Source organism: Alligator mississippiensis, chromosome 3, assembly GCF_030867095.1.
Source record: "Alligator mississippiensis isolate rAllMis1 chromosome 3, rAllMis1, whole genome shotgun sequence".
Classification (NCBI taxonomy): Eukaryota; Metazoa; Chordata; order Crocodylia; family Alligatoridae; genus Alligator; species Alligator mississippiensis.
Window position 1 is genome coordinate 45,885,073 of NC_081826.1, and position 20,072 is coordinate 45,905,144.

Genomic DNA, 20,072 nt, shown 5'->3' on the forward strand with positions numbered 1-20,072 from the left:
TGGCCTGGGCAACTGCAGGCATGTGGCTGTCTTTCTGACCACCAGTATCTGGGGGAACGTTTGTTCACCAGAGCGCCCCAAGGGATGATGAGGTCGAATGGTCACAAACTACTTCAAGATCGTTTCAAGATGGACATAAGGAAGAATTTCTTTACTGTCCGAGCCCCCAAGGTCTGGAACAGCCTTCCACCGGGGGTGGTTCAAGCGCCTTCATTGAACACCTTCAAGATGTAACTGGATGCTTATCTTGCTGGGATCCTATGACCCCAGCTGACTTCCTGCCCTTTGGGCAGGGGGCTGGACTCGATGATCTTCCGAGGTCCCTTCCAGCCCTAATGTCTATGAAATCTATGAATTAAACCAGTTTCAGCCATTTTGAAAGCGGGTTATGTGCACTTGTCTTGTGTTGTGTTATAGATTTGAACTGGTTTCCAATCATTATACCAGTTTACGTGTAATTTCTGTCCCCAGCCATAAGAGCTTCTATCACTTATAAAAATGCTTTATCCTAGCTATTGTGTATACTGTTGTTTTTATTACCCCTTAATTATTTCCTTCTTTTTGAATCATAAAACCATCAGATTCAATGTCTGGTGGCAGTGGGTCCCACATGTCACTTCTCAGTGGTTTATAAATTTACTCTCTTTTAACGATTTCAGCATTTCTTGTATCATGAGAAACAAACACCAGAAACACAGAATTTTAAACATAGGGTTTGGGATCTTTTCATCCTTTGTGTTGTACAATTACTATTATTATTTTCCCATGCCGTCCCACTCTGACAAATACTGAAGTATGATCCTGGTAACAAAAGAATCGCAACATCATGAGAAGACTTGGTGCAAATGGATCTGAATATACACATAATCTAGTATTCAAAAGATTTGCAAGCTTTACGGACAAAAACAGAAAAATCCACAGATTTCATTCTCAAATGGTGTTCCTAGTGGGGAGACTGTGTTCTGTAGGAAGGGGGATATAAATGAGGTTGTTTCTCTCTTGTTTTTAAGCAGCAATAGTATTCTTTCTACATTATATAAAACAAACCAGAATAATCTGGAAAAGAGTATTTTCTGCCACCACTTAAGTTTTTAAAAAAGAATTTTTGTAAACTAAAAGCCATTTTAGGACCCATATCCAATGAAGAAAATGCTGGATAAAACTTTAAGTGCTATATAATTGCCTCTAATTCAATATTTTGTTGGATTTTAATATATTATTAGCAGCATTTTAATTATAATTGCTGCATATGAATATACCAGAGAAATTAGATACTTTATAGTAGTATTATGGTCCTTGAAGTTAAATCATGCCAATGCAGATGTTCCTAATTACCTTAAAAGCACAAATACTTACATAAACCAGTTGGTTCCAGCTCCAGAATAATTCAATTAAAGGAATGCTTATAATTTAGCTGCATGGATGATAGCTAAAGCTAGCTAGTTTGTGAAACTGTAAAGAAATAACAATACAGACAGTCTGAGTCAGACAAGAAGCTAGCGTTCATTTTGGCCAGCCAAGAGACTGCCATGTAATTTGCCTGAGACAGGTATAAAGAGTTACCTAAATAAGTTAATACTGTGATGTGAAATAAGACTACATTTTTCAGAAAAAAGCATTAATTAGTTTTCACTTTCTATCTGTGACAACACCTGGACAAATCCAGACTAAAGTTTCTTACCTACAACCAGCCAAAAGAGAATTAAGCTCCACCCTTACTTTATGTTAATGATACAGAGATGTAATAGAAAACATGATATAGTATATCTCATTGGACCAATATGCAAACTGAAATACACAAGATGTCAATGCACACAAGAATCCCATCAACCGATAATGGTTGTGGTAGTAAGCCTCTCATACAAAATTATCTATAACTGCTAATACATTGTATAACTCTAGTATTCATTGATTGTAAGGTTAGTGCACCGATTCATCCTCTGAATGCTCTATAGGAAAGATAAACTCCTGTTCACAAATGTTGATCAGAAATATATATTTCCCCTCTCACCCCCTTGATAAGGAATATATATATATATCCATTCCTTTTTACATTAGTAAATCCCTTACCCACTTATGAAAATAAGGAGTAAAAGCCTCTCTTTTACACCTGGCATTAGATTGTGTCTAATTAAATATGCATTTCTCATTTTCTGTTATTTAACCCAAGCCTCATCAGAACACTAAATAAAGCAACAAGAATAAAAAACTACTATAAATTGATTTAATCTATTTAAAGTGTGAAAATCAGCTTCATTAACTGTACCTTGTGTCACCTGTTGAATTGCCAACATCATTCCAGAAATGGCATCAGGAATCAAATTTTCCTTTACATTGTAGTTGGTTGCCCACTCCAAAATAGGAAACCTTCTTAGGCACCACAGCTTGATATCTTCACAACGAAGAGCATAGATCTTCCAGCACACTGCACTTTTCTTTTTCCTTTTTACCCCTGTCATGCTTTAGCCCACCAAACGTTTCTCCTTCAGAAAAATTTACAGCTGCAGAATCACCCTGATCAATGTCAGTCTCCAGTTTTCTTCTGAGAGTTTAGAGTTTCAGAGCTATAGGGAAAGAGATTAACACAATCACTTAGATTTCTGCAGCTGTCTTCTTATTATATTCAATAAAAATATTTCCTAAATGTGTTTGCTTTTAGTCAAGTAAATGGTCATGTGAAATGGAGAGCCTGTTTATATAAAATATAACATTTTCTGTTCTTTTAAAAAAATGGTCTAGTCTTATGTTAGTTTATGAATCTCCTTCCAGAAATGTTCCCCCTTATATTCACTGTAGTGCTTATGCTTTTGGACTCAGTCCAACAGTAAAATGAGGTGGTGTTGGGCGGTTGTTCCATGTGGGCTGGACTATGCTAATATGACCAGGAAGTGCCCAGCTACACAAGTCTCTCCCTGCCAACAACATAGAAAAGAGCTTAGATTCTTCTCTGAAGAAAATGCTGCACAGTCTCGTATTCAGAGGAATGCATTTGCTATAAATTATTTCCCTAGTATGCATGGAGTTACCAAACATATTACATAATTGATACTGAGCGTATGTATCAGCATCTCTTCTGCTTGTCCAATTTCTGTTACTATTGTTAAATTGTGCTAAGCCTCCAGATTTTGCACCCATTTGGATTTTATAATATATGTCTGATCTGAGTCTTAATCTGATTAATCTTGTTTTGTTGTATGATATTCTTTCAACTGCAATGCCAGAAGGTGTCATGGCCAAAATATTACTTGCAACTCTTTACGTGCCAATTAATGTGAGGACATGGTCAGGAAGGCTAACCACACCTTGTCATGCATCCATAGATGCATCATGAGCAAGTCGAAGGAGGTGATCCTCCCCCTCTATGGATCCTCCCCCTCTGGTCAGACCGCAGTTGGAGTACTGTGTCCAGTTCTGGGCACCGCACTTCAGGAGGGATGTGGATGGCATTGAAAGGGTCCAAAGGGGGGCCACTCACATGGTCAGGGGGCAGCAGGGCAGGTCCTACGGTGAGAGGCTATGGGACCTGGACCTGTTCAGCCTCCACAAGAGAAGGCTGAGAGGCGATCTGGTGGCCATCTATAAACTTACCAGGGGTACCAGCAGGGAACAGGGACTGTTCCCCCAAGCACTACCAGGAGTAACTAGGAATAACGGCCATAAATTGACTGAGAGTAGGTTCAGGCTAGACATCAGGAGGCACTACTTCACAGTCAGGGTGGCTAGGATCTGGAACCAACTTCCAAGGGAAGTGGTGCTCGCTTCTACCCTGGGGGTCTTCAAAAGGAAGCTAGATAATAACCTAGCTGGGGTCATTTGACCCCAGCAATCTTTTCTGCCCATGGCAGGGGATCACACTTGATGATCTGCTCGGGTCCCTTCCAACCCTACCAACTATTTATGAGCCTGGGAACTAGCTGCAAAGTATGACCCAATAAAGGTTTTTAATCTTTTCACTTGTGACACATTACACAAGTGCTTTGCAGGTAAATGATCAACACTAGGAGATATGCTCAGGGGCCTATTTAATTTGCAGTTTTGCAGATTTCTTGGAAACTGTAAAATCTGGGATTGTCTGCAAAATCTGAGAAATCAGAAAATCAGCAACAACAAAAAACCCTTAATAAAATGCTGGCTCCCCAGCAGCTCCCCTGTAGGACCCAGCAGTCCTCACTGCTGGGAATGGGAAGCTGCTGGCAGGCAGGGTAACATAAAGAGCAGCCAACTATCAAGATGGCAGCTGACCCCTCATCCCTTCCCCCTCTCCTCATGGGGCTTCTTTGCCAATCAGCACTAAGGGGTGGGGCCACTGCAAAATGCCCACAAAATCAACTCTCATGCCATGAGCAGGCTGCGAAAAACCCTTTGTGTCGCCACAATTTAGGTAGGACACTACATATGCTGTATCAGAACCCTGCAGAAATGAGTTTCACTCACACAGCCTCAAATGCTATATCACCTCAACGTTACAGCAACCAGTAGTAATAGTAACAAAAGAAAAAGGAGAGTGCTTCAATTAAGATCCTTATTTTATACCAAATATGCAAGGGAAAGAAAATTCAGACATTATCTGTCCTCTTTCCTACCCCATTTTCGTGCCTTCCACATTTTTCAAAGAAGGTAATAAATGTACAAGGGGCAGGAATGCTATTTCTCTTCAGCACTGTGAATGACTATTGATTAACCATTCTTGTACCCACGTATAGGCATTGCTTGCAGTTGTTCTGAAGCATAGAAGCCTATTCACACCACACAAGTATTTGTGGGTCAAGGTCTTTATGGCCACAGACTCACCTAAAAAGTCAGCTCAAAGATTGAAAGTAAGCCCTTCCCAATTTGCAAATACCAAACAGCAGATAGACATCCGTAAGATACAAGTAGTTGTTGGTCAGTTATGCTTATTCTTGATGTAGCATTCAATACATTTACATATAACATTATTTGCTCAGCCAAAAAAATCCTCTATTATTTGTGGGATGTCTTCGCACTCAAGCGCGCACACACACACACACACACACACACACACACACACACACGACGTAGCTACAGATACACATGGAAAGAAGCATCCAAACACAAGTTATCTGCAGTAATATGAATATATAAATTAAAAAAATGTAAAGAGTTATTACAGAAGCAGCTTGTGGTTCACTAGATCCTCATATAGAATCATAAAAATTAGGGTTGGTAGGGACCTCAGGAGGTCATCTAGTACAACCCCCTGCTCAAGTAGATCATCCCAGCCAAGGCTTTGTCTACCCTTAAAAACCTCCAAGGATAGAGATTCTACAACCTCTCTGCAGCCTGTTCCAATGCTTTACTATCCTCCTGGTGAGAAAGCATTTCCTAATATCTAACCCAAACTTCCCTTGCTGCAATGTGAGACCATTGCACCGTGTTCATACCCTGCCACTAAGAACTGTCTAGCTCCATCCTCTTTGGAACCACCCTTCAGATAACTGAAAGTTGCTATTAAATCCCCTCTCAGTCTTCTTTTCTCCACACTAAATAAGCCCAGTTCTTTCAGCCTCTCCTCAGAAGTCATATGCCCCAGTCCTCTAACCATTTTTGTTGCCCTCAGTTGGAAGCTGCCCAATCTGTCCACATCCTTTCTGTAGTAGGAGCTCCAAAACTGGACGCAATACTCCAGATGTGGCCTCACCAGTGCTGAATAGAGGGAATGAATCACTTCCCTCAATCTGCTGCCAATACTCCTACCAATGACGGCCAGTATGCTGTTACCCTCCTTTGCAACAAGGGCACACTTTTGGCTCATATTCAGCTCATTGTCTACTGTAACTGCCATGTCCTTTTCTGTGAAGCTGCTGCTTAGCTAGTCAGTCCCCAGACTGTATCGAGGCATGGGATTGTTCTAAGCGCAGAACTTTGCCCTTGTCCTTATTGAACCTCATGAGATTTCTTTTGATCCAGTCCTCTAGTTTGTCAAAGTCTCTCTGAATCCTTGAATCCTAGCCCTATCCTACAGCACATCTACTACTCCCCCCAGCCTCGTGTCATCTTCAAACTTGCTGGGGTGCTCTCCATCCCATCTTACAGGTTGTTGATAAAGATATTGAACAAAACTGGCCCCAGGACCAACCCCTGGGGCACTCCACTTGATGCCGGCTACCAACTAGACATTTAGCCACTGATTCCTACTGTTGGCTCTGGATTTAAGAGCCAGAGGCCTTGTTCTGGGAGGAGGAGGAGGAGGAAGAGGACCTCAGACTGACCACGACCTTTCCATTCGATAACAGGCAAATGTATTGATACACAGTGATAACAGAAAATAAACAATGCAAACAATCAAGAGATTCTATATAACTACCAAATCCTAGGGCTGTCATCAAAATACATCCAGCCAGAATGCAGTCTTTACTCTGAGGCTGTCTCTTTGGTGTCAGATGCCAGCAGTCTGGAGGTGGGATGCTGAGGTCCACACCCCACCTCCAGTGGGGTGCATGAGGTGGGCTGGTTGTATGCCCTCGGTCCATGGTGGCCTCGGGGACCCTTTCCAGGGGATGGGGACGGGGATCCCTCTAAGGAAGAAGGATGGGGAGGGACAGGACAAAGGGAGGGACCCAGGTGAGACAGGGAGGGACCCTTTGTTATTCTCAAGTCTCCATTTTGTATTGTCCTTTCCTTATTCTTCATCCATGGCTATCCCTGGTTGGTTGTCTCTTTGTGGTCACATGTCCATGTAGCCTTCCGGACCTTCTCCTAATTTGGTCTGTTCCCCAAAATCGGGACTCAGCTCCCCCCTGCTCTGAGGCTTTGTTAGCTGGTGCCAGTTATCTTGTGTTATGGGCAGTATGGTACATACTCCCTCGGTTCCCAGACTTGCTGGCCTTGTTGTGTTAGACAGCCTGTCTGCCTTCAGGACTGTGAGAAACTGTGTGTGTGAGACCAAAGCTTCTTAGAAATCAATTAGCCCCTGTTGCCCATCTTGAAGGCTTATAAAGTATATATCTATAAGCCAATTCCCCAAAAACAAAACTTTAAATACCATTTCTAAGCCAACAACTACCCTTGAGCTCAATGATCCAGCCAGGTTTCTATCCACCTTACAGTTCATTCACCCAACCTGCACTTCCTTAGTTTGGTTGCAAGAATGTTGTGAAAGACAGTAGCAAAAGCCTCTGAAAACACTCAAAAGCTTTAAGAAATGAAAGTACTGGCTCCTAACAAATAAGCATACAAACTCCATAATCTCTGGCATTAAAGTGCTTAAACATTACAAGAAATGTTCTTGAGATTTTCCCATATTGCATTTGTAGTCAGTTGCTTTGGACAGCTAGGGTAAGGCCTAATAGGTAGCCAATCTTCTGAGGTAACAAATCAACAAACTGTGCCCATCATCCATCCCTAGGAATAAGAGTGTGTATGTGTGTATTAGAATTAAAAATTTGAATATACACAGATTTCAAATGACCCAGTAGAGGAAAAGCAATTTCCTTTCACATAAATTATGAGGATCAGTATTCAGGTGAAATTTAACTAGAAACTGAATTTTACTCTAAAGATTAATATTAGAGAGATAGAATTAGCAAGATTCACTCTTAAGAAATATTGTCCTTTCTGGTAACCCAGTACACACTACAATATTTCTTTTAATAGAGATGATTATGAGAATGACACAAAAATATACCACCCATAATAATCTGTACAAGCCTCCAGATACAGGAATCTGGACATCTGGATGAAACAGGTCTGTGTTTAAAACTCAGACATGCCTAAGAGCAGACATCCCAACAATAATACTTGAACAACAAAGAAAGGAGGAGAATTTAAAAAAATCAAATACACATTTAAAAAAAAATATTACCACCTAAATTAAGCACATGAAAAAAACACACAAAATAAATCATCAAGAAAATTCCATCTTAAATGGTTACTAATTGTTTAACAAAAAGCAATGCAGTTCCTTTATACATCAGACAGTACCATCCTTCTTGCCTGAAAGCTCAAGGTACATAAACTGTAGGTGTTACTGTGCGATATGTGAATATACTGAATGTGCACTTGAGAGCCTAAACTTACTTTTTTAATCTGATGATGGCAATTAATTAATAGCTTTACCTTACATTCATAATATATTCTGTGCTGGCCAGCCTGGCAGCATTTCTTTTGCCTACACTTGTAGCTAGAGCACTACTCAACCTTTCACATGCCCCTCTCCCTCCCCAACCCATTGCCAAAAAAACAGAAAGTTGCAAGTCATGGATTCCTTCATATGGAAATTACCTGTGCAGGAAACCATTAGTCTGAGAATGGTTTGCACACGCTAGGAAAAAAAAATGGTTTGAATAAATTTGATTTTTGCATATTGTCAGTTTTGGAAAATCTGTATGCAAATTTAAGTTCAACAGATTCACACTTGGTAAATCTGAAGTCACAGAGATCTGAATGGAGTGTACAGCTTTGTTTGTACCTGAGGTACAATACTAACTAGTAACCATGCTGAAAAGTATTTGCTTTTTTGTAACTTCCCCCCCTGAAGACAGTTTGACCTTTACATTCCCAAAACAACCCCCACCAAATATTCATGTCTATGAAAAAATCAAATGATGAAAAAATGTAGAAAAAGACAGTTTACAAAATCAGCTTAATAAATCACAGCTGGTTTGAGAATGGAAGTCATATTCACACCAAGGCTGATCGAGTACTTTTCTGGTTCAAATAAACCACTTTGTACAGTTTTCACCAAACAGATTGCAGCATATTTTAGAATACTCACAAGCTGTGGAATACTTAACAGAAGGAGGAGGAACAGAGCAAAATAAAAGCATGGCAAAACTAGTTGTTTTAAAATAATTAAACACTTGCTGAAAAAAGTATGAAACCATCACAAAAGTTACAGGAAATGGTACTATATTGAACACTGAACTAAACTGTGGACATTTCAGATCTTTAGACAGTAGAGTAACTGTCATCAAAACATATGCAATCTTCCATTCCTGTATTTTTTGGCATATGTAAATCAAACATAATCCACACACACCAAATTTCCAAATGTCCAATACAATAAAAGTAAGTAAAACCTATGCTTAATACTTTTTTTTTTTAAATGCATCTGGATTAAAACATTTCACACTGTTATATTATTTGACCCTGACATGGCCTAAAATAGATAAATACCAGTCCCCTGAAACAAAGATTACTTTGAAAAACATGACAGTCCCTTTACCATATGGCACTTACCAGAACTGCTGTTTGACAGATAGTTCAGTTCAGTCTGACTACTTATATTAGATAGAATTATCACACAAGAAAACTATACCTATAGAAGAGCCCACACCAAATCCCCAGATCTTAACACATCCACACAATGGAGAAGTTCAGAACCTGATTCAGCTATCTGAGTCTGGGTTCATCCTTGCCTGTAGAAGCTTTTTCACACTATTGGGCTCTCCATGTTGCATGTTGCTTTAGCTATGTGAAGCGACAGTGACATCCAGTGGTCCTGTTAAGTAAAATTCTGTTGATTAAACATGACAGAGAGGATCCCAGGAATACTGTCTAAGCTTAATTGTCAAAAATGTAAGTATCAAGTTTGGCACCCTGGGCAAAATTTCTAGAAAGGGGCAGGGAGGAGTAAGGAGGATGATCAGTCTTACCTGCTGCGGTTCTGGCTCCTGCTCAGGCAACATGGAGCTGCTCTTGCCCTGTCCCTGTAACCCAGATTCTACTGTGAGGCAGCCCCACAAAGACTCCAGTGGCAAGAAGGGGCGGGGGAGTATGTGTCATTCTGTAATCCTCTCTATTGGTTTTGTTATATGGTAATTTTGGGCTCTTAACCCCTGGATTGTCCACATATTAACACCTGAAACTAGTTTTAAGCACTTGTTATGCAGCTCAAAGTTACGCCACTCCAGGGCAGGATAATCTCTGATCTGTGTTACCCAGCTTGTGTTATACTAAGGTGTAGCTATACCTAGTATAAGAGGTAAGCACCCCTACTTAGAGTAGGCACCCCACCAGTCCCCCCGCCTACCCCACTGACCCAGATCAGGCCCACTGCCAATCACCTGCCCTCCCCAGCACCCTAGATCCCTGCTGGCTGCCTTCCCTGCCCCACCTCACCCTCCTCACTTACATGTGGCTGCCCCCACTGTCTGTCCTGGAGGAGCAGGCAGGGAAGGGTAAACCTGCCTGGCCAACCACTGCTGCAGCTACTGTTCTCTGGGCCAGAACAACAGCGGCCTAACACCAGCCACTGTGGGGCAGGCAGGTTGACCCTTTCCCATCTGCTCCCTGGGACAGATGATGTGGGCAGCCACAAGTAAGTAATTAGGGTTACCATATTTCCAGGTCCAAAAAAGAGGACACCTATCATGTGCATGGGAGAGGAGAGGTGGGGATATGATGACGGGCAAAGCAGTAACATACCGATGCCCTGCACCTGCTGTTGCCCCTCACTGCCAAGCCACTGATCCCAGCCTTGTCAGTGCCCCTCACTCCCAAACTATAGTACCCTGCCGCCTTGGGCCATGACAGTGCCTCTCACTCCAGACCCAGGGCCCCTGGCGCTGCCAGTGCCCTGCAGTCCCAACCCACAGTCCAGCCCCCCGCCCCAAGGCCTCTCACTCCCACCGCACAGCCTCCTGGCCCCCCAGCCCTGCTAGAGGGGCCACAGTTGTCCCCATCCTACCCAGGCTGCAGTGCAGTGTCTCTGATACATGCAGGCAGTGGTGAAGCGTGCCCGGCCCCAGTGCAGCACCCCTCGCCCTGGGATGAGGCTGCCGCGCCATACCAGGCAGCCTGGCCACAGCACCCCTGACCCCTTCCCCTTTCCCCCCCCCCCCCCAGCATCTCCTGGCCACTCAGCCCCTGCAGGCACAGGCACCAGCCCCAGTGCTACCAGCCTGGCCAGAGTTCCCCGCTGCCCTCAAAGGTTCCCTGTCTCTTTCCCCCACTGGAGGGGCAGGCAACTCCCCACCCCCCCTGCTTTGTCATACCCCAACCCCTACCCCCCTGCCCTGACCAAATGTCCAGGATTTTGCTTTGCTCCATAGATTCATAGATTCATAGATGTTAGGGTCGGAAGGGACCTCAATAGATCATCAAATCCGACCCCCTGCATAAGCAGGAAAGAGTGCTGGGTCTAGATGACCCCAGCTAGATACTCGTCTAACCTCCTCTTGAAGACCCCCAGGGTAGGGGAGAGCACCACCTCCCTTGGGAGCCCGTTCCAGACGTTGGCCACTCGAACTGTGAAGAAGTTCTTCCTAATGTCCAGTCTAAATCTGCTCTCTGCTAGCTTGTGGCCATTATTTCTTGTAACCCCCGGGGGCGCCTTGGTGAATAAATCCTCACCAATTCCCTTCTGTGCCCCCGTGATGAACTTATAGGCAGCCACAAGGTCGCCTCTCAACCTTCTCTTGCGGAGGCTGAAAAGGTCGTTTCTCTAGTCTCTCCTCGTAGGGCTTGGTCTGCAGGCCCTTGACCATACGAGTTGCCCTTCTCTGTACCCTCTCCAGGTTATCCGCATCCTTCCTGAAGTGTGGCGCCCAGAATTGCACGCAGTACTCCAACTGCGGTCTGACCAGCGCCCTATAGAGGGGAAGTATCACCTCCCTGGACCTATTCGTCATGCATCTGCTGATGCACGATAAAGTGCCATTGGCTTTTCTGATGGCTTCGTCACACTGCCGGCTCATGTTTATCTTGGAGTCCACTAGGACTCCAAGATCCCTTTCCACCTCTGTGCCACCCAGCAGGTCATTCCCTAGGCTGTAGGTGTGCTGGATATTTTTCCTCCCTAGGTGCAGCACTTTGCATTTCTCCTTGTTGAACTGCATCCTGTTGTTTTCTGCCCACTTGTCCAACCTATCCAGGTCTGCCTGCAGCTGTTCCCTGCCCTCCGGCATGTCCACTTCTCCCCATAGCTTTGGGTCATCTGCAAACTTGGACAGAGTACATTTCACTCCCTTGTCCAAGTTGCTGATGAAGACATTAAAAAGTATCGGTCCAAGGACCGAGCCCTGCGGGACCCCACTGCCCACACCCTTCCAGGTCGAGACCGACCCATCTACCACGACTCTTTGGGTGCGACCCTCTAGCCAATTTGCCACCCACCGGACTGTGCAGTCATCCACATCACAGCCTCTTAGCTTGTTCACCAGTATGGGGTGGGATACCGTATCGAAGGCCTTCCTGAAGTCTAAGTACACGACATCCACCCCTCCTCCTGTGTCCAGGTGTTTCGTAACCTGGTCATAGAAAGAGACTAGGTTGGTCAGGCACGATCTGCCCGCCACAAACCCGTGCTGGTTTCCCCTCAGCATAATTTGCCCTGCCGGGCTCTCACAAATGTGAGCCTTGATAATTTTTTCAAAGACTTTACCAAGGATGGAGGTGAGACTGACTGGCCTATAGTTGCCCGGGTCCTCCTTCCTCCCCTTTTTGAAAATGGGGACCACGTTGGCCCTTTTCCAGTCTTCTGGGACTTGGCCCGTGCACCACGAGCTTTCAAATATTCCCGCCAGTGGCTCTGCAATGATGTCGGCCAGTGCCTTCAGCACCCTCAGATGGAGCCCATCCGGGCCTGCCGATTTAAAGGCATCCAGTTCTTCCAAATGACTCTGCACCACCTCAGGATCTACGTATGGAAGTCCGGCGCCTTGCTGCTGCCTCTCTACCACCCCAGTGAGAGACTTGTCGTGCCCCTCACTTAGGAACACTGAGGCAAAGAACTCGTTGAGGAGTTCAGCCTTGTCCCCCCTATCTGTCACCAATTGTTTCTGCCCATTTAGCAGCGGTCCTATTCCTCCCTGGGCCTTCCTTTTACTCCCAATATATCTAAAAAACAATTTCTTGTTGTCTTTTACTTGGGTTGCCATCCTCAGCTCCATGGTAGCTTTGGCCCGCCTAACTGCCTCCCTGCAAGCACGAGCAGAGGAGGTATATTCATCTTTAGTGATCTTACCCTGTTTCCACTTTTTATGTGCTCCAGGAGTAGGAGCAGGGGTAAGGTGATGGGAGGCAGCAGGGAGCACCGCATGGGTCTGCGCAAGCCTCCGCAGTTGCAGGCAGGTACGCCTGTGCTCCCTGCTGCCTCCAATCACCCTTCCCCTACTCCCACCAGCAGAGCAAAACAAAATCCAGGACATTTGGTCAGATTTAAAAAAACCCACTCGGTCAGAGATCAGAGGGCTCAAAAAGGGGACATGTACAGGAAAACCTAGATGTATGGTAACCCTAAAGTAATGCCCTGGGGCTGGGAGGAGGCAGAAGACAGAGGGGAACTCTAAGGGGCAAGAGGAAAGCCCTAGGGGTTGGAGAGGGGGGATACCAGGGAATCCTGGGGACAGGAGGGAAGCCCAGAATGGGAGTGGTGGTATTCTTACCTTTCAGTCCTCCCGCCCCTGTTGGCCTGAAGTGCAATTGCTCCAAACTTGAACAAGCACTAACACACATCAATATTTGTGTGGGTCACAATGCAAGGTGTAACAAGGCCCTATGACAGCGCTCAGCGCTGGTGCCTCTCTCATCTCCCTCCCTCCCCTCTCCACTCCTAGTTATGCTACTGCTGATTGCCCCTCTAAACAGAACAACATTAACTATACAATTAAATAACATAGTGCATTGAAACTAAAGTTTAGTACTGGCAAAGACAGGCTTACTTAGTATATTTCACATACACTCATCAGTGAATGAGTAGAGAGAGCAGGGTCACTGTCAGACTAACGAGATAGCAAGCTACATTCAGTTCTGGCATAAGTACTGCACAGTGGTATAGAGCCTGCCACTTGACCAAAAATAACTAGAGAAAAACTGCCCCAGCTCTGCTTATTGGTCTTTTAAGCCTGAAAACAGATGGTGGGGGAAAAAAATAAGACTCAGTCATAGCAGACTGAAAATCCAAAGATGCAACAGTTCCTTGAACTTCTGCTAATGCAGCTGCTGTAAGTTTCTGGTGTAAGCCAAAACTACATGTTCTTTCCTTTCATGCAGCATGAAAGGAAAGAACAAGTGAAGCAGGGCAGAAGGGCAAATGACATCTGCCCTTCTCAAAAGTGAGGTTTGCTCCATTTGCCCCCTGTCTTATAGCCACTACGCAATAAACAAAACAAAATTATGTCATTTGCGTCTATCAGATAAGAAATTGCCTTCTACACACACAAAAAGGAAACACATTCTAAAATAATTATCCCATCTTTGATCTAAATTGTCCCAATTGAAAAAAAAATTTCCATTATGAAACACAGGTCTATACCTTCAGGTGTGTCTTTGATTTCCTTGAAAAACTAGGCATTCACAAATGTCCTGGACTCCTATTTGGTAGAAGCCCTTGATTTTTTGTGATAGAAGAAGAGGGATGTGAACAACATGCATTTATTGGAAAATAAATACTAGAGCCTTATAGTAAGCCCTAATGATGGACAGGGGTAGAGCACTCCAACACACCTCTACTGAACAAACCAAAACATTTGTAGCAGCAACTCTAACTTTTCTGAGAGACACATTCTTACGTAATCTGCATAGTAAGCTGTGGGGGCACAGAAATAATTCTGCATATCAAAGAGATCAAATGTCCTGCACTGGGTTTGAAACAGACTTTCCAGTTCAGATAAACCTACATTTTCTGTTGTGTAACCATGATACTTACTGGTGAGCTGAAATAAATACTCCTGGGAAGCCTAACTCTTTGAAACAGGTTGATCTACCCACAAAGGCATTTTAGGAAGAAAGTTTTTTGGGCCAGTCTTTTGGGCTCGCCATTTTGATTAACTGTTCTTCAAACCTAAATATTCTGTATCTAGAGTGGCAGAAATCCTAGCCTGTGCTCTGGATATTGCTGCAGTGAAATTGCTAGGAGTCAAGGGAAGGCAGGCTAGATTTGTGCCTATGGTTAGTTACATATAAACCAATTTAAGTGATCAGAAACTGGATTAAACCTGCAACAGAATAAAAGTTCAATACACTTAAACCATATACAAAATGGCTGAAAACAGTTTATGATAAACCTGGTTGGATGCAGTATCAGGCTCAACTGATTTAGGTAAAACGGGTTTATGTAACTTCTGTCCCAGACCTCTTCTCAATTCAAGTTAACTCACAATCCCCCAGCATTCCAGGGTGCTTTGCAGCCCTGGGCTAGCTGTCTGCTCCAGTGGAGCAGAGTAGGTCCCACCCTTCTGCTCCCTAGCTGGAGCTCTATCACGCTCTGGTTGGCTGAGAAGGGGATGGGGATGGGGATGGGAAACCTAGCTCTAAACCCCAGCTGGGGTCTGCTCGGTGAGGGGGGGCAGCCACTCAGTCTTTTCCCCTGCTCCGTGCTTGAGCAGAGGGTCACAGGGTATGGCTAGATGCCGGCCAGGCCAGCAGGCTGAGGCAGAGGAGAGGGAGAGGAGTTTAAACCCCCTCCCTGCCTAGAAGGGACCTCAGCTGAGTTCTGTCTGGCAGAGGTGAAACAGCTCCTGCCTGGCTGTTTCCCTGCTCCCTGCTCGAGCAGAGGGGTGGGGGGCCATGGCCAGATGCAGGCCAGGCTGGCAGGCTAAGGAGGAGGGTGGGGAGAGTGGTTTAAAACCCCGCTTCCACTGGCCTTAGCATGCTAGCCCCAGGCAAGGGCCTCGCCATGCCCCGCCTCACTTCAGCAGGGAGGGGGGAAAAGCCTTGGAGGGCTTCTCTCTTTCCCTTCCCTTTGGCAGTAGCTAGGAGGCATACTCTAGTGCCTACCACCTTCTGGCTGGAGCCACTGCAGGCATACAGCTGCACTTCCAGAATCAGAAGTGAATATCTGTTCACTTGCTTCTCAGTTCAATCTATGCAATTTAAACTGATCTGCAAAAAGCAAATTGATTCAGCCTCTGGCTTTTAGACTGTCTGTACTTAGCCTTATCAACTAACCAAAGTAGACAGATACATACAGCACAAGCTTTCATGACCTGAAGATCACTTGATCAGAATCTGTATAAGGACATGTTCAAAGTTAACACAAACCAGTCTTTGGATGATTTCTTACTCCGCAATTTCCCATTCAAATAGTCTCTTAAAGGTTTGTTGCCAGAGAACAGCCACCCCCAGGGCAGGCTCAGGGAGGTTTAAGCGTTCTGCCACAGGCCTGAATATCTTCTGGCAGATGGTGTCAGATCAGTGTTCATTCATTCTGTCTCACAGTGTTTGCCCTGTCTGCCCAATGTAGACAGCAGAGGGGCATTGCAAGCATGTGATGGTGTATATGGCACTGGTAGAATTGCAGGTGAAGTAAAGGGACTCCCTCCTACCCCAAGCTGTAGAATCAGTCCATGGCTGTAACTACATGGGTCAGATTGCACTAGATCCCAGGGATCTAACATCTGAAGAAAGTTCCCTGAACACTAACCAAAAGTACAGAGGGAATAGGAGAGTAGAATATTGGCGGTAAATGCATCAGAGTTATACCACATTCTTCTCTATTTTTGACATGCACACAGCCACAGTAGCTAGAGAGGCCTTCTAACATTTCTATTTGAATAGAAAGCCACTTCCCAGATCTTTCAGGCGAACTCATAGATTCATAGATGTTAGGGTCGTAAGGGATCTCAATAGATCATCGAGACCGACCCCCTGCATAGGCAGGAAAGAGTGCTGGATCTAGATGACCCCAGCTAGATGCATATCCAACCTCCTCTTGAAGACCCCCAGGGTAGGGGAGAGCACCACCTCCCTTGGGAGCCCATTCCAGACCTTGGCCACTCTAACTGTGAAGAAGTTCTTCCTAATGTCCAGTCTAAATCTGCTCTCTGCTAGCTTGTGGCCATTATTTCTTGTAACCCTCGGGGGCGCCTTGGTGAATAAAACCTCACCAATTCCCTTCTGTGCCTCCGTGATGAACTTATAGGCAGCCACAAGGTCGCCTCAACCTTCTCTTGTGGAGGCTGAAGAGGTCCAGGTGCCCCAGTCTCTCCTCATAGGGCTTGGTCTGCAAGCCCTTAACCATACGAGTGGCCCTTCTCTGGATCCTCTCCAGGTTATCCGCATCCCTCTTGAAGTGCGGCGCCCAGAATTGCATGCAGTACTCCAACTGCGGTCTGACTAGCGCCCGATAGAGGGGAAGTATCACCTCTTTGGATCTATTCGTCATGCATCTACTGATGCACAATAAAGTGCCATTGGCTTTTCTGATGGTTTCGTCACACTGATGACTCATGTTCATCTTGGAGTCCACTAGGACTCCAAGATCCCTTTCCACTTCCGTGCCACCCAGCATGTCATTTCCTAGGCAGTAGGTGTGCTGGACATTTTCCCTCCCTAGGTGCAGCACTTTGCATTTCTCCTTGTTGAAATGCATTCTGTTGTTTTCTGCCCACTTGTCCAACCTGTCTAGGTCTGCTTGCAGCTGTTCCCTGCCCTCCGGCATGTCCACATCTCCCCATAGCTTTGTTTCATCTGCAAACTTGGACAGAGTACACTTCACTCCCTCGTCCAAGTCGCTGATGAAGACATTAAAGAGCATCGGTCCAAGGACCGAGCCCTGCGGGACCCCACTGCCCACACCCTTCCAGGTCGAAACCGACCCATCCACCACGACTCTCTGGGTGCGACCCTCTAGCCAATTCGTCACCCACCGGACTGTGTAGTCATCCAAGTCACAGCCTCTTAACTTGTTCACCAGTATGGGGTGGAATACCGTATCGAAGGCCTTCCTGAAGTCTAAGTATACGACATCCACCCCTACTCCTGTGTCCAGGCGTTTCGTAACCTGGTCATAAAAAGAGACTAGATTAGTCAGGCACGATCTGCCTGCTACAAACCCATGCTGGTTTCCCCTCAGCATAATTTGTCCTGCCGGGCTCTCGCATATGTGAGCCTTGATAATTTTTTCAAAGATTTTGCCAAGGATGGAGGTGAGACTGACTGGCCTATAGTTGCCTGGGTCCTCCTTCCTCCCCTTCTTGAAAATGGGGACCACATTAGCCGTTTTCCAGTCCTCCGGGACTTGGCCCGTGCGCCACAAGTGTTCAAATATTCCCACCAGTGGCTGTGCAATGACGTCGGCCAGTGCCTTCAGTACCCTCGGATGGAGCTCATCCGGGCCTGCCAACTTAAAGGCATCCAGTTCTTCCAAATGACTCTGCACCATCTCAGGGTCTACGCATGGTAGTCTGGCACCTTGCTGCTGCCTCTCTACAACCCCAGTGAGAGACTTGTCGTGCCCCTCTCTTACAGACACTGAGGCAAAGAACTCATTGAGGAGTTCAGCCTTGTCCCCCTGTCTGTCACCAATTGCTTCTGCCCATTTAGCAGGGGTCCTATTCCTCCCTGGGCCTTCCTTTTACTCCCTATATATCTAAAGAACAATTTCTTGTTGTCCTTTACTTGGGATGCCATCCTCAGCTCCATGGTAGCTTTAGCCCGTCTAACTGCCTCCCTACAAGCGTGAGCAGAGGAGGTATATTCGTCTTTGGTGTTCTCAGCTGTCAGCTAGGGATACCTACTTCTGTCACCCCCAAATTTGTGTTGCAATACAATTTACCAGAAGTTGAAAATGACTAGACAAGGAAACTTTTGTAGTATACCACATCAGAAACTGAGAATGACTCCAAGCCATGTGCACATCAATTCAACTCCCTGCTGTCACAGACTTTGAAAAAATCCAGATCTATTTATGGATTTAGATATAGTGATAATGAACTCCTGGAGTAGAATTTGCAAATCTAAATTAGGTGTCCAAGTTCCCCATACAATGCACAGGAAGAGTAAAGTGCTAGAAAATCATGGCTCTCCAACAGTGACCAGCATTGTTATAAACAGACTTAACTATATGCATTCCAGAGAAGCAGTTCTCAAACTGTGGGTCGCAACCCAAAAGTGGGTCGAAAGAAACATTTGGATGCCTACGTTGCTGGGATCCTTTGATGGTAGCTGACTTCCATGCCCCTTGGGCAGGGGGCTGGACCCAATGATCTTATGAGGTCCCTTCCAGCCCTAATGTCTATGAAACTTATGAAATATTTCAAGGGGTCACAAGCAAGTGCCACAAAAACACACCAAAGTGTGGATTTCCTCTTGAAGGCCAGCAGCATTCCAGCCTGCAAGGCAGGGTTGTGGGAGCAGCCCCAGCAGCTGGATGAAGGTAAGTGTATGAAGAGTGAAGGTTAGAGGGCCAGGGCTTGGGGACTGTTGGGGTGTGGAGGGCAGTGTGTGTGTGCGTGTGTGGAGGGGATGGGTGTGTGTGAGGGGCAGGTGCCTGCTGGCATTGGGTGAAGGTGACCAGGTGGCCAGACACCAAGGCTGTGGCAAAGCAGACAGGGTGGGGCACTGTGGGTCTGGCAACAGCAGGGCCGGGGGGGTGTGGGTCGGGACAAGCCATCAATCTTTGAAGATGGGTCCCAGTACAAAAAAGGTTCAGAACCACTGTTCTAGAGAACTACAGCAGAAAGAGCACTGGAAGAAAAATATGCTTTGGACACACTGACAAGCAGTGCTAGGTAAGGTACTATTTTGGGGCACAGAGGTTTTTGATTCTATGTCCAGACCTGCCACTGATTTGCTGTGCAGCAAATTTGCTAAGGGACAGGTAACTCCTCCTAACTGTGCCTCTGTTTCTCCTGCTACACACTACATGTCTGATTTGAACTAACAGCTTTCCAGGGCAGGACCTATCTTTGAACAGTATCTATCATACTGGGCCCTTGGCTCCAACTATGAACAACTGTAACAGCAAAAGTAATAGTAATTACTAGGCCTGTACAAAGCAGCTAGTATTCGCTTTGGATTTGGCTGATTCGGGCAACAGTGATTCAATCCGGTGATTCGAATCACTGTCCCAAATCGACTCGGCCAAATCTGATTCAGACAGTTGGCTGCTGCTGAATCAGACGAATCTCCAAATCAAATGGGCCTCATCCCCTGCCCACTCTCCCAGCCCCATCAATGGCTGCCCTGCCCAGCCCCAGCATCCTGGCACTTTAAAAAAACAAAAACAAAACAAAGTCCCACACTCACTGGCTCCTGCCAGGTGGGGGGGCAATCCCCACTTCCCCACACTGCCCCACGTTGCATGGGGGAACTCTGCCACAAACCCCAGAGGCCTTGACAGTTCCTGCAGCAGCTGGTGAGTGCAAGGCTTTTTTGTATGTTTTTTTTTT

At 45.5% G+C, this 20,072-nt stretch overlaps 1 protein-coding gene across 3 annotated transcripts in view; it reads right to left on the bottom strand.

Annotated features, from left to right (window-relative positions):
• SLC26A7 (solute carrier family 26 member 7) overlaps positions 1-9,363 on the bottom strand; it is a 146,909-nt gene extending 137,546 nt beyond the window's left edge. The window contains exons 1-2 of one of the 3 annotated variants that reach the window (XM_006268766.3): positions 9,199-9,363; positions 2,267-2,564 (exon numbers count right to left, since the gene is read on the bottom strand). In XM_006268766.3, coding sequence (XP_006268828.1) covers positions 2,267-2,459 — 193 coding nt within the window. In that variant the 5' untranslated portion in view covers positions 2,460-2,564; positions 9,199-9,363. Of the gene's footprint in view, positions 1-2,266; positions 2,790-9,198 lie in introns of those variants that run through there. The other 2 variants (XM_059723893.1, XM_059723894.1) reach the window with 2 other exon arrangements.
• Between the last annotated feature and the right edge of the window lie 10,709 nt (positions 9,364-20,072).